General features: G+C 38.1%; 1 protein-coding gene across 5 annotated transcripts in view; it reads right to left on the bottom strand.

The window, feature by feature from the left end:
* Window positions 1-13,892, bottom strand: part of SCAPER (S-phase cyclin A associated protein in the ER) — a 356,482-nt gene that overhangs the window by 263,570 nt on the left and 79,020 nt on the right. For all 5 annotated transcript variants that reach the window (XM_024205417.2, XM_024205418.2, XM_024205421.2 and 2 more), the window contains exon 8: window positions 13,144-13,304. In XM_024205417.2, coding sequence (XP_024061185.2) covers window positions 13,144-13,304 — 161 coding nt within the window. The remainder of the gene's footprint in view (window positions 1-13,143; window positions 13,305-13,892) is intronic.

Raw genomic sequence — 13,892 nt, 5'->3', positions numbered from 1 at the left:
TTTTTTTTTTTTTTTTTTTTTTTTGGTATGTACACATACTTTTTAACCATAGATTTTCTTATCTATTTTGCATTTCGCTCAAATTGGATCATAAAAATACACTATTTAGTGTCAATTTCCAGATAATTTCACTTTCTGAGTGTCATGAAATAGCAAAATGCTGCTAAGTTTGGGTTGCAAATTGAAGGGGAAGTTTATTTATTTAGTAGAGCAGTTTCCATTGATTTTTTTTTTTTTTATTTCATGGAAATGTGTCTATTGATCACAGGTTTTATACAAGCTCAATGTTAAATAATTATACAAGCTCAATATTAAATAAACTGTACTGATTCAGTTTAGATCCCGTCAATAACTGCTAAATAAGAATAATACCATCATCCCCAGGTCAGAGTTTTCTGACAGATTCTGTCCTGGGGAACATCTGAAAGGTCTTTAAAGTTAATGTCCCTAAATATTTGCAGGATAAGCCTTATTCAGCCAGACTTTATAGGATTTGTACCTACAGAGAAGAACATACAACATTACCATTATTTCCAACGCTTAACAGCAAATGAGTTCTCACAAAGTTTATGAAAGACTCATTATTAAAGCTTCCACCAATCCTTTTGTTTTCAAAAGTAAACTGAAGGAAATCTTTTTTTGTGAACTTAGACTGTTTAGCATATAAGTATACTGTATACTGGCAGATGGTCTGCACTCTAATGGACATGAGTATGTATGATCTATAAAATCCATTCAGGAACAAGGAAATTTATTCCAGGAGAAGCTATTTGAAAATAAAACCCTTTTGCCCTTTTTAAAGTTTGCCTTTGTTCTTTGAATTTTGCCCTCTATTGTTACATTTAACCAACAGACTATGTGGAAAGTGTATAAATAGTGTTGGCTTTTCAAAAAAAAAAAAAAAAATCTAGGAAATAAATACATTTAGTACTTTTAATAATCTTTCACCTTGCTGGGCTTTACATCATTCTCTAGTGACCAAGACCCCTATTCTGCAAACAATTAACTTATTTGCTTAATTTTATGCATGCAAGAAGTTCCACCGATATTGATGGGCCTACTCATGTATGTAAGGGTAAACATGCCCAGGTGGTCACAGAAAAAGGCTCAAAAAAGAACTACCACAAAAAAGGAATCTTAAATTGAACATAGTTCTTTAATTTAAAAAATATAAATTAAATTGATGCTTTTACTATACTCTGTTTTAGAGAAAGAGCACAAATTAGCAAAGAATCTTAAAACGTAGTCCTTAAAAAAAAAGTATGACAAAATAAGTAACAGAGAAGCCTAATCTGTACTCTCTTGGATTTTAGTTTTCAGAATATTTAGTTTTTCATCCTTTATGAACACTATGATTAATCATTTTATTTTAAAACGGGAAAGAAAAACACTCTTTCAAAAGCTTCCTTGTACAAAGAAATACTATTTAGAGCTTGGAGTTAATCCATTAACCAAGGGGATGGCCAACACAAACACTATTATCTAGTAAAATATTGAAAAAATACAAGAAAATAGTAAAAAGAAGAGCATCTCAATGTAAGAATAAACTTAGAACTCAAAGAAACTAAGGAATTAACTATGGACAATATTTTATTATATACCTTTGGTATAAACTGTTTTGAAGAACCATTCCAATAAAAAATGGAAAGGTCTGTAAGAAAGAATGTTTGTCATGATTGAGAGCAAATCATAGAAATGAAACTGATAAAAAGCCGCTCAGTTCTGTGAGAGACTAAGTTTAACATAGTATAGCCAGCATATAAACAACTCTTATGATCAAGGTATCTCAAAGCCTTTTACAACAGGAAAGCTGGTCATGTGATTAAGGCAAAAAGACTGAGAGTCAGGACATCTGAGTCAAAGTTTTCAAACTTAGGTGGTTTCATAACTTACTTATGCCATTATTAATTACTTGCAAAAAAACAACCAGGGGTACTGGTTAAATTATCATTTGATGGCGTGCATGTAAGGGATAATTACAGAACTGGATGACTGATACATTATGACAAATTGCATATTACTCTTGAAGATTTTGGTAATGTTTGAATTATTGGATATCTGATTTATAAAATGAATATATAAGCCTTTAAAAATATATTGGGTGCGTTATTATGCTCTTTGAAAAATCTTGTGCTCCTCTGGCAGCCAGACTCACATTGTATCCAGGCTTCAGGAGGAACTGGATCAGCTTTAAGTATTGGTGATCAGACAACCATTTAGGAAGATGAGGGTATCAGACGCCTGTTCCCCTTGTATGACACATTTTTTTGCTTTAAACAAAGTTACAATATATAGGGCTGTCTTGGCTTGATCTCCATTTTTGTGTTCCAGAATCCTTTGTGCCTCCAACTCTGAAGCACCACTGTAAACCAGTACAAGGGCCCTGGCACCAAATCCTGTAAAGCATTAAGTTTAGTGCCAGTGCACCTAGGGATTGTATTACAAAGTGTTGCAATGCTACAGTCTGGGGATTTTCAACAACGACAGAGGTTGCATAAAACAGAACGTTACCGGCTTATTCTACTTCCATTAACTTCAATGGGAGCTGAATTGGGTCCAACTTCAGTGGGAGGCAAACAAACTTGGAATTGGACACAAAACAAAGCAGTGTAAATTGCATATTTATTCTTTGCCACCCTTCAGTACCTAACATTTTGTAATTACTGGGGACTTAATCTAGTTACCTTTTTTCCCCATTTTGTACAGAAAAACAAATATGTGGAAATGCCGGAGTAGATAGTCAATGAAGTCAATGGAACTATAGGGATATTTACGTCAGCTGACTATCCCCATTTTTGCTTTTAAATAGATCAAATGTATAGATACTGTAATTCAAACAGCTGTTAATGATAATTCCATGGTCACAATTAGCAGAAAAATAAAATGTTATGATCTGTTAAATATTATCAAAGCTGTAAGATAGCTGCAATAAGAGCAATCGAATATTTACAAATCAAACTGCTTTACATTACTTCAGAGAACCCATTATCTGCAAACTGGTCGCAGACATTTTCAACACAAGCCACAAAACTTTGTGCGAGTGATTCTGCAAGGGGCTTTTTCTGTTTGTTGACAGCAGCCAAAGACAGTATACCTCCGCAGAAGGCCGGTGCTTATTCCTCCAAAATATACTTAAATAAAGATGAGAGTGTGCCTCTGGTTAGAGTTATGGAGACTTGAAGTTAAGAGATCTGGGTTTTATTTCTTGCTCTGCCGCAGACTTACCATATGATCTCAAGCAAGCTATTTAATCTATCTGTGCCTCAGTTCCTCTGTCTCTAAAATGAATTTATCTAATAGTGTTATTACCAGATCAGGATTACAGTATCTTTTCTGCAGGAACTTACTGGAAGCAGGAAAATTTCTTCACAGATCATGAAAAAAATTCTGCTGACTTATAACTCATGCAACTACAGTGACTTTAAAAGATGTAAATCAGGATAGTCCTGGACACCAGGACTTCCCTTTATGGCAATAACATTTAAGGAATTGTAGAGCCTGATCCAAAGCCCACTGAAGTCAATTAAAATATGTTTGACTTCAATGGATTTGGATCAGGATGGATCAGGAATGTAGTTCACAGGAGTGTTGTGAGGCCTAATTATTGACTGAAAGCACTTTGAGATCCTGGAATGAAAGGTACTATGTAAATACTATGCATTAATTAACTATTATTATTATCATTCCATTATTAATATAAAGAGATGAGAGAGGAGTCGAACCCTAACAGGAGTCCTCAATGTCCTCCACTAAGGTCTGCAAGGGATGAAAAAAGTATACGCCATAAAGTTATCCGTGCTAATGTCAAATAAAACAACAAGAAAGTTCAAACATAAAGATGAGTTGGAAAGATAGAGGGAAAATTAGTTAACCCTACAATTATGTGCTAAATGCTGCAAAAGCAAGCATAGGAAAGACATTCAGCACATAAATTATTCCAAAATTAACTTTAAAAAAATCTTTTTAAGTCATGTGAAGTCCTGCTGGCTGCATATAAATCACCACGATACTGAAAAAAATACATCATTCTGGGACAAAAGAGCAATCAGAAACTCTACAAGCACAATGGAAGTGGCCAAAAAGGGATCAGATAAATGGCAGATTTTAAGTATGTCATACAGTTTTGAAAAGTTTCAATAATATTATTTTCTATCCCCTATATGTAAAATAAAAAGAAAACAAAAATGTTTTAAAGTTCACCTTTAAGAAAAATAAGGAAGGACAAGGCACTAAAAGAGTACATTATATCCACTGATATGCTTTATTTGATGAGGCTCTTCCAATATAAATATACCTTTATAACAATATTCTGCTGATTTATTTATTAGGTACAGGTGTGAAAGTGGAGCTTTATACTAGACATCTGACACCCATTCATGAGCTCAAAAGTTTATTTTTTTAAATCTTTTTCAATTTTAATTTACCCATCACCATCTTATGTTCTCAACCACAGCAAACAATGCTATTTTAACACGAATTTTGCAGCGCTAATATCTTCATTGACATTAGCTCACTTGGCTTTTGATCTTGAGCAAAATTAACACTAACCAAGGTATTATCCCTGGTGCGTAACAATTGTTTTCAGAAGTCTTGAATTATTTTCACAGAGCACACTAGCCATTCTCCACATGCTAAGTATCACATGCTGGATTTGGTTACTTGCCCAGTTTTGTTAATAATTCATTCTCTAGTTTTACTTGAACTTCCCTGTCTCTGCTTGCTCTGGTATTACATGGAAGTAACAAGCCATCTGTTATCTTGAGGCCCCCATGGTCATTTGGGCCTTATTCCTTCAAAGTTACTCTATGTGGCAAAACTGCACAGCAATCTTATTGGTATAATCAATAAGATAAATTTATCCAAGTATATGCAATACTCCAAGAAGTTCTGCCTTATGAGATTTGTGCTCACTTAAACATTTCTTTGCCAGTGATTTATTACCTAAGCCAACTTGGCTTTACCCCATCATTAGTAAACTTTAAGTCCCAGGTAACCTTTATTATATTTTAAATCTATATAATATTACTGTAGGTACTATAGTGGCACTATGGAGAGCTGTGAATGCATGAGTGTTGGAAGCATAAGCCCAGTAGGAATGGAAATTTCCCCCCCCCCCACAACTTCTGGTAAGCCAAAGATAGGAGTATAGGACAGAAGATAGGAAAGAAAAAGAGTAGTAAAGAAAATACAGAGAAAATGCAATGCTGTAAGAAGCAATAAATCTTGACAGTCATAAGAAGAAGCACTGTCTCCACAAGAGTTGACTCTGGCAGTGGATATAGGTAAAATTGTTAAGAGACCTAAATCATCGGCTCTAGTAAAACTAGTATTCACAACGCTTTTTTTTTTTTTTTTTTAATGACAGAAGAGAAAAGGAAAAGGAGAAGAGAAGTACAATTTCCAACAGGGATTATGTCTCCTTAATGTGCAATAAATTCTGCTTTGACAACCTAGCAGGGAACAAACTATGCCTTGATATCTGTGGTGATATTTCTCCAATTTGCTCCTAGTGCAGGTCTGTTGATGTTGTCCTACATGTAACCGGGAGCAAGATCAAGCTTGCAGGAATAGAGCTGAGCCAAAAGTAAACCTGACAAATATCACGTTCTGTGAACAAACCACTGTTGACTAGAGCTTTAGAGATTGACAAAATATTCTATCTCAATTTATTCTGGCCTACAGAGTCAAAGCAGGAAGGGCAAGAAGGAAAGGGATAGAGGAGAGGGGAGGATGTAAGAGAGATACAAAGGGGAAGGAGGAAAATAAGATACATATACAAAACACAGACATAAAGCAAGGGAAAGTGAGTGGGCAACTGTTGCACAAGCCATGGACAGAGAAGGAGGAGAAAGAAGAGACTAAACAAGGAGACAGAGAATCAAAAGGTAACTAACATTGGGCTATTACACATTACAGAATCATATTCTTGACATTTATACTTGGATTAATCTTCTAAATTTTGAAAACATAAAAGTAAAAGGTTTGGGAAAATGTGTTTATTGACCTGTAACTGGAATTATCTGAAAATATTATCTCCATAAAGTCACCTGGCAAGACAAACAGGGTGGCATTTGTGGAGGCAGTATATTCTGAGAATTCCAGTTAAAATCAGCCATACCATCAGGGGCTCGTTCACCTGCACATCTACCAATGTGATATATGCCATCATGTGCCAGCAATGCCCCTCTGCCATGTAAATTGGCCAAACCGGACAGTCTCTACGCAAAAGAATTAATGGACACAAATCTGACATCAGGAATCATAATACTCAAAAACCAGTGGGAGAACACTTTAACCTGTCTGGCCATTCTATGACAGACCTGCGGGTGGCTATCTTAAAACAGAAAAACTTCAAAAACAGACTCCAACGAGAGACTGCTGAGCTGGAATTGATATGCAAACTAGACACAATCAACTCAGGGTTAAATAGGGACTGGGAATGGCTGAGCCATTACAAACATTGAATCTATCTCCCCTTGTAAGTATTCTCACACTTGCTTCTTATCAAACTGTCTGTACTTGGCTATCTTGATTATCACTTCAAAAGTTTTTTTTCTCTTACTTAATTGGCCTCTCAGAGTTGGTAAGACAACTGCCACCTGTTCATGCTCTCTGTATGTGTGTATATATATCTCCTCAATATATGTTTCACTCTATATGCATCCGAAGAAGTGGGTTGTAGCCCACGAAAGCTTATGCTCTAATAAACTTGTTAGTCTCTAAGGTGCCACAAGTACTCCTGTTCTTTTTGCGGATACAGACTAACACGGCTGCTACTCTGAAACCAGTTAAAATTAAGTAACCTTTTCTCCTTCAACAATGTCTTAACAGATTCCTCCATCTTGGATATGAGTAAGCAGCAGTCATCAAAAAGATCTACATAGAGAAATTTGAAGTCATGCTACCAAACCGAGCATCTGACCTATTAGGTAAAAGGGAAATGAAGAAAATGAAAGGTTTTTGGTGCCCTTTACCAAGTTTATTTTTATTTTAAAAAGTTTGCTTTTAAATTAGAAATATCCCACCATGACTTTCCCCTTTTTGATGGAGGACTTTTTGGAAAACTGGAATGGGCTGCTGCCAACCCAAGGAGTTGAAATCTGAGCTGCATTTCTCTAACAACAGGAGAAGATAGTGGGTCCAATTCTCAGTTCCCAGTCTGCCAGCGCAATATAGACTTAAATACAGTGGATCCAGGTAGTAGAAGATTCCCTGTAGCAGCACTACACCACTCTCTTCTTTGTTGCTAGCACAAGGTGTACACAGCCAGGAGAAAGAGGGGTACAGCTTTCGTCTTAGTTAAGACTAGAATGCCAAAAACTGAAAGGTGACGTAATAAGAAAATGAAAGGCTATCAGGGCCGTTTGTCTACTTTTTGGAGAGAGACTACCTGATTCCTGGAATCCAGTATGTTGTATAGAGAAAAAAAATCTCTGAATATCACATAATGTAAAATTAGTAAAATTTGCTTGTCACTCATTTCAGAACCAGCAAAAACAAACCATTTTTTATTAATTTGGCCTGGTGAAGGGAATCACAGCTCTAGGTGTATTTAACGGTCCCTGGTTTTAGCTTGAAGTTGTCTGTCTGTGCAAAAAGCAGAAAAGCTGGTAAAATTCTGCTTCCAAACAACTTTTTGATCCAATCAACAGAAAAAAATTCAATCTGCTCTCTATCATATCCAGAATAGAATACAATAATCAGATCACTCTGTTCAAAAGCTGAACCTGACCCACATCATGGTCAACTTCAATTCTTTGCATTTTCTAAAAAGAGACTAAATTAAAGCTTGAAACTTTAGCTGCCTACTTCAAAAATATGGGCAAAGGATGGATCCTCCAAAACAGCCATTCACTTTGTCCTCTTCCCCTGCAGTTACAGCTACATACAGATGATCTATAAGGAATCACCAGTTTCTTCAGTGTCCCAATAACACATGTCTTGATCATCTTCATCATCAGAAAAAACAATGGGGAGTCCTTGTGGCACTTCAGAGACTAACAAATTTATTTGGGCATAAGCTTTCGTGGGCTAAAACCCACTTCATCAGATGCATGGAGTGGAACATACAGTAGGGAGGTATAAATACACAGCATATGAAAAGATGGGAGTTGCCTTACCAAGTCGGGAGTCAGGGCTAACAAGCCAATTCAATTAAGTTGGAAGTAGGCTATTCTCAACAGTTGACAAGAAGGAGTGGGAATCACTTTTGTAGTGTTCATCATCAGAGTTCACCTTACATAGATGTCACAGGTGCTATGTCAGGGAAGGAAACTAGAGAGTTGAGACTGGTGCCAAAACCAACAGTATTAAGACAATCACTGCAGATAAATGTGTTGTCAGCTGTCCCATCTACTCATGAATTCAGTCCAGTGCAGTCAGGCCTCTCATGGAACGGAGGACTCCATCCAGCGCCAGTGTCAGGTCACTGCTGCTAAGCACCAAAATTGCTGCAAAGAACCACATCTCTATCAAAGCCATCTCTGGTACGGCAATATTTCCTATTGTTGTATCTGAGAATCTTTTGGCTTGGGTACCTGTGCACATACTATTCACAGCTGGGTTCCTGAAGATTTCAGGGATTGCCAATAGGTATTGAGGACAGCATAAATCACAAACTGGGAGATAACCTGTCCCTTCTTTAAATGGGTTGAACATGGTGCTTTAAAGACAGTGATGCCATATTCTATGAAGAATCGGTGCCAAGTCCCCTGGGATAGCACACTATACTACTAAGGGAATTGAAGCCTTGACACAGGCAAGTGACAGGCATTTCAGGTCTTAGAGCATGCGCCACAGAGACTGAAAGTGATTTTGCAAGCTCCACCTTTCCACAGTAGTTATGCATGTCCGTAAAGGATATTTTCTCTCTACAATATGCAAACTTAGTAAAGCTTCTGGGGCATCTTCCTTCTTACATACTGGTAAGCAAGGTGAAAAAAGAGAGACAAGTGACATGGTGAAGTGTGGTGTGATGGGGTCTCCACCCCACGCAGGACTGACCAGGGTTAAGACACCCGGGTAGGCCAATTAATTGCCCAGGCTGCACCTGGAGGAGGAGCCAGGGAGCAGAGAACTAAGTGATTGCATGCAGGCCCACCTGTGCAGGAACAGGCAGGACCTATAAAGCCAGGTAGAGGGCTACAGTCTGGGGCTGCTGAAAAAGGGCAGTCACTCCCTGGGAAGAGGGAGGAGTGCTTGGGGGCTGCTGGGAAAGGCTGCAGGAAGGCAGACAGCAGTCACTCCCTGGAAAGGGGGAGAAGGGTTCTTGGAGCTGGTACACGCAAAGAGAGAAGGGGAACCAAAATGTAGGAAGCAGTCTAGGGAAGGAGCAGTGAGGGCAGAGAGAAGAAGCCCAGAACTGCTGAGCTGGACTGGAACCAAGAGAAGAGGGTGGGCCCAAGTTCGCCTTCCAGCCACCAAGGGTGTGGCATAGAACTGAGGCAGTGAATGGGAAGGCTGTCTAGGACTGCTGATGTACTGAACCCCGGAAGGGGAAACGCTGAGTGACCTAGCCAGAGGGCTAAGTCACGAAGGAGATGCTGAGGGTCCTGGAGAGAGAGGAGCTGCAGACCAGAATCGGAGTGATGGTGTGCAATCTGTGAGAGGGGGCGTCGGCCTCAACAGCTAATCCTCGGAGTGACCAGGAGGAGATGTCAGCCCAGCGGTGAGAGGTGCACCCTGTGATATGCGGTGATAGCGTGCTGAGCCAAAGTTCACAGATGGAAGATTGGGTGAGGGGAGTAAACAGGGCTTGAAACCCTGAAGTGTTGAAGAGACAGGTTGTAGATGAAAAATCTTAATATGGACTAAGAATGTGAAGTGCCCAAGAAAAAGCAAGAGGAAACCCAAATCCTCATCAATACACCTACAAGTTTGCCCCAGGAGGACTCAGAGGCTGTTCAGTGACTCAGCAATATCAGTGACAGAGCAGGGCCCCTTTAGATGATCCAATAAAACTAAGATGCATGGTACAAATCTTCTCAAGTATTTCAACAATGAGTGTACTCACTACAATACTGAGTAATTGTACTGAGTACATCTGTTCTCAGTATGAGCTAGTGCACCAATAAAAGAATCAAAATTTAGGTAGTGTAACAAGAAGTAACCATTCCCTGGTACTTTGTGCTTAAGTCTTAAGTGTTTTCTGTACAAGCATGGTACCCATATGCCACTCATGCCACTGCTATAGGAAGAGTCCGCAGCCCCTCTTGTGCTTCTTTTTAAGACCGTGGCTCTCTCTGAAAAAGATAGCCCCACTTCTTTTCTTGTTCCTAGGAAGTAAGAATTTCTTCCATCTCCTGGGATGTTCAGCCAACATCTGTTCTGCAACATTATTAGCCAAATCCAAATCAGTTGCATCTGTTTTAGGAACTATAAAGAAGCTTATTCAAACTTAAACACAACATTTAAACATATTCTCATTTAGTTGCAGGCTACAAGAAGCAATTCAAATGATAGCTGTAAATCCTTTCTTTCTATTAGCAACCTTTTATTTAATATGTGTTTCTTTGAGAGATCAGCCTGTCACTTTTATCAGGACAACATAAATATCCTTTTGCATGGCTTGTCTTTCAGCACTCCTCTCCCTTTCAAACACAGTGTCCTTTGCTTATGCTTCCTTGAGGTGATGTGCTGAGGAATGAAAAGTGCTCTTTAACAAGTTCCTTCAACCTAGCTTCTACTATACAATTACTGTGGTATTTTTTAATAGATGTATGACAGGTGCTTCAACGACCCAGAAATTGGAAGTTATAGAAGCAAACAATCACATTCGGAAAGGATGCACCCAAGAGTGGAAATCCACTGAGATGGGGAGGTATGATAGACGTGTTTTCTTTTTGCAGAGATAATGAAAAGTAAATTAGATCTTTACTAAAACTGAAAGAGTTGTAATCAAAGATGCTGTCAGTAACAGGTAGATGTGAAGCAGTGGTGGTACACTTCAAGCACAAGAAGTAGCTGCTTTCCAAAAAACATTCCATTTTTAGTTACAAAAATGTAACAATTGGAAACAAAAAAAATATACAATTCTCACAAGCAGACCACGCTCTAGCTTTGAAAATCATGGTATTTCCTCCAGAAGTGGGCTCTCAGAAAGGTAGGAATTTATAGCCCCTTTTCCTATTCCTTAGATAGGAATTCCTATCTTATTGTCTGCTCACCACCAAACTCCCCACTCTATTATTTGTAATGCAGTAGTGTCTAGAGACAACAATCATACAGAACCCATAATGTCTGGCATGATATAAACCCAGTCCCTAACCAAAGAGCTTACAATCTAAATAGATTCATCATCTTATAGGAACTTTTTCCAGTATGCAACTCAAAAGTTGGTATATACTAGACCAAGCGGCAACAGACTGCACTTCTCTCCCTTCCAGCATGTAAATATTCTTATGCTGAGTGTAGTTTTCCTTTATTTTGTTCCTCAGGAGATGGTACCTCATGACAGTAAAGAATTTGTAACTGTTTTAAAACAGACACATTTCATTTAAAGCTTGTAGTTTGAGATGATATCCTTCAAAGTTTTCCATTTTTCACAGCAGTCTCAAAGTAATGCAGCTCTAACATGGGTCAGAATGCTCAGTCTCCTGGGTATAAAATAAGACTTCTTAAACTACTGTATGAAGTATAGTTCATATATGTCAAAAAAGAGCTGGTGATATCTGCTGCTCCTCATTTCTCCTGTACATTAATTATTTTATTTTTATATGAAAATCACATACATCACTGAAATAAATCATATGCCACACTGGAGTCCTGTCATGTTGTAGCTGCAATTTCTCAGTTTTCCATTTTATACATATGTTGTCAAGAATACATTAAAATGCTAGACCAAAAACAAAAAAAAACCATTGAGTAGAAGTGACACTACAGACAAGAGGTAATTTTAAAATGATGCTCAGGGAGATAGACCAGTAAAATAGCAGGACCGAATGAATGAATGAATGTGAGACAAGAAATGAGTAAGCTTTCGACTGTTCTTTTCTGACCATATGAAACTGCTGTTACAAAACTGAATTAATTTAAATTGTAAGATATTTTGAGGCCGGAAACATGTTTGACCTTTGTAAAACACCAAGAAAATTTACAGCTCTATATACGGTGAATAATTTTTACTACCAATACTTTTAATGTGTAAATACATGAAGTGCATGTCTTTCTTTTCTAGTAGTTTTTCTTTAAGATACTAAATATATTAGAAATGGGATTCTAAATTCATTTTTTGGGGAGGATATCTACTTTCTCTATCTCAATACTGTGTTTGCATAGAGAAAACTGGGTCAATAAATTAAAAGATAAATGGGGAAAACAATCTTTGGAGAAAACTCCAAGGCCCCAATATATGCTGGCAGAGAGAGAGAGAGAGAGAGAGAGAGAGAGAAAGTTCATAAAGCAAAAGGCAAAGTTTTGTTTGTTTGTTTGTTTTTTACTATTTCCAGTGAAACGATCTTCTCTAGAGCAAAAGGCTGTGAATTAAAAGCTTCTCCAAGGACACTCTTTAAACAAGGGGAAAGGAACTACAATCTAGTGTGGCAACCCTTCAGAGAAAGAACAAGCCATCCATTATCACTTCTTTAGCACAGGTCTAGTGCATTAGTCTCTGTGGACACACACCTTCAAGCTCTTTTGGAAAATATCAAAGGTTATTCTTGCGGGGCCATTTGTACATTTCTGAACCTGAGAATCAAAACACTTTTTGCTTTTTAGTTGTGATCCCTGATGTCCATGATGAAGTTTAGAAAACAAACCTCTGAAGGAGTTTTAAAGAAAGATAAATAGTAGTTTCATTAAACCAAAAGTTCAGTCAAATTTTTTTTTTTCCTATATGAGGTGTCAGGTAGGTTACTAGTCAATGAAAAGTTATCAGCACTTGAAAAAACAAATTTGCTAAGGGACATCTTCCTCAACTTCAACAGCAGCATTGAAAAAGCAATGTTGGAAGAACCTACATTTTGATCATTAATTTAATTTTACTGTTATTTTATGTAAAGCTAAATTGGTGTACTGTAACAACAAAAGTTGTGATTTTGATTGATTTATTTTTGTTATGAAATAAGTCATCTCACATTGAACTAACTTTTCAATAGCTGGGCCATAATAATAATTTTAGATAATAGCTCACTGAAAGACACTTGCCATTTCTCCGTGATGACTTCTGCACTGGTGCTGGCATGCAGGTTTGTGTAGTTGCTAGCTCTGGAGTGGCAGCTTTAGCTCCATGGTTAGCTTTCACCTTATCAGCCCAACTTACACCTGAAGGAGCCACACGAGTGGTAGCAATTGTCACAGATGGATTCCTAAGAGAAAAAATAATTCATAGATATAACACTTTCTGATCAAATAATGGAATGGTTATCGGAGAATTTCTTACATGTTCATTTATTTTGTGTCTTGGCTTTTGGTGGCTTAGATTAAAGGGTGGCTCTAAAAAAATGGCACCTCTTGACAACCAATAGAAAGCTCTTATTCTTGCCCCCATCTCTCTTTCTATACTTACACAATTTCCAGAGCAGAAAATCTTGAGTCTAAGGGTACGTCTATACTTACCTCCGGGTCCGGTGGTAAGCAATCGATCTTCTGGGATCGATCCCGGAAGTGCTCGCCGTCGACGCCAGTTCTCCTGCTCCGCGAGAGGAGTACGCGGAGTTGACGGGGTAGCCTGCCTGCTGCGTGTGGACCCGCGGTAAGTTCGAACTAAGATAGTTCGACTTCAGCTACGTGAATAACGTAGCTGAAGTTGCGTATCTTAGTTCGAAGTGGGGGGTTAGTGTGGACCAGGCCTAAATGTTAAGGGATGCTTTCCTGAATTGAGGCCTACATTGGCCAGCACTTAAGCACATGCAGTAAGCAGAGCCGGCTCTGGCTTTTTGGCCGCCCCAAGCAAA

Source organism: Terrapene carolina, unplaced genomic scaffold (assembly GCF_002925995.2).
Source record: "Terrapene carolina triunguis isolate 2854851 unplaced genomic scaffold, T_m_triunguis-2.0 Scaffold67, whole genome shotgun sequence".
Lineage (NCBI taxonomy): Eukaryota > Metazoa > Chordata > Testudines > Emydidae > Terrapene > Terrapene triunguis.
This window is presented reverse-complemented; position numbering and strand designations above follow the sequence as displayed.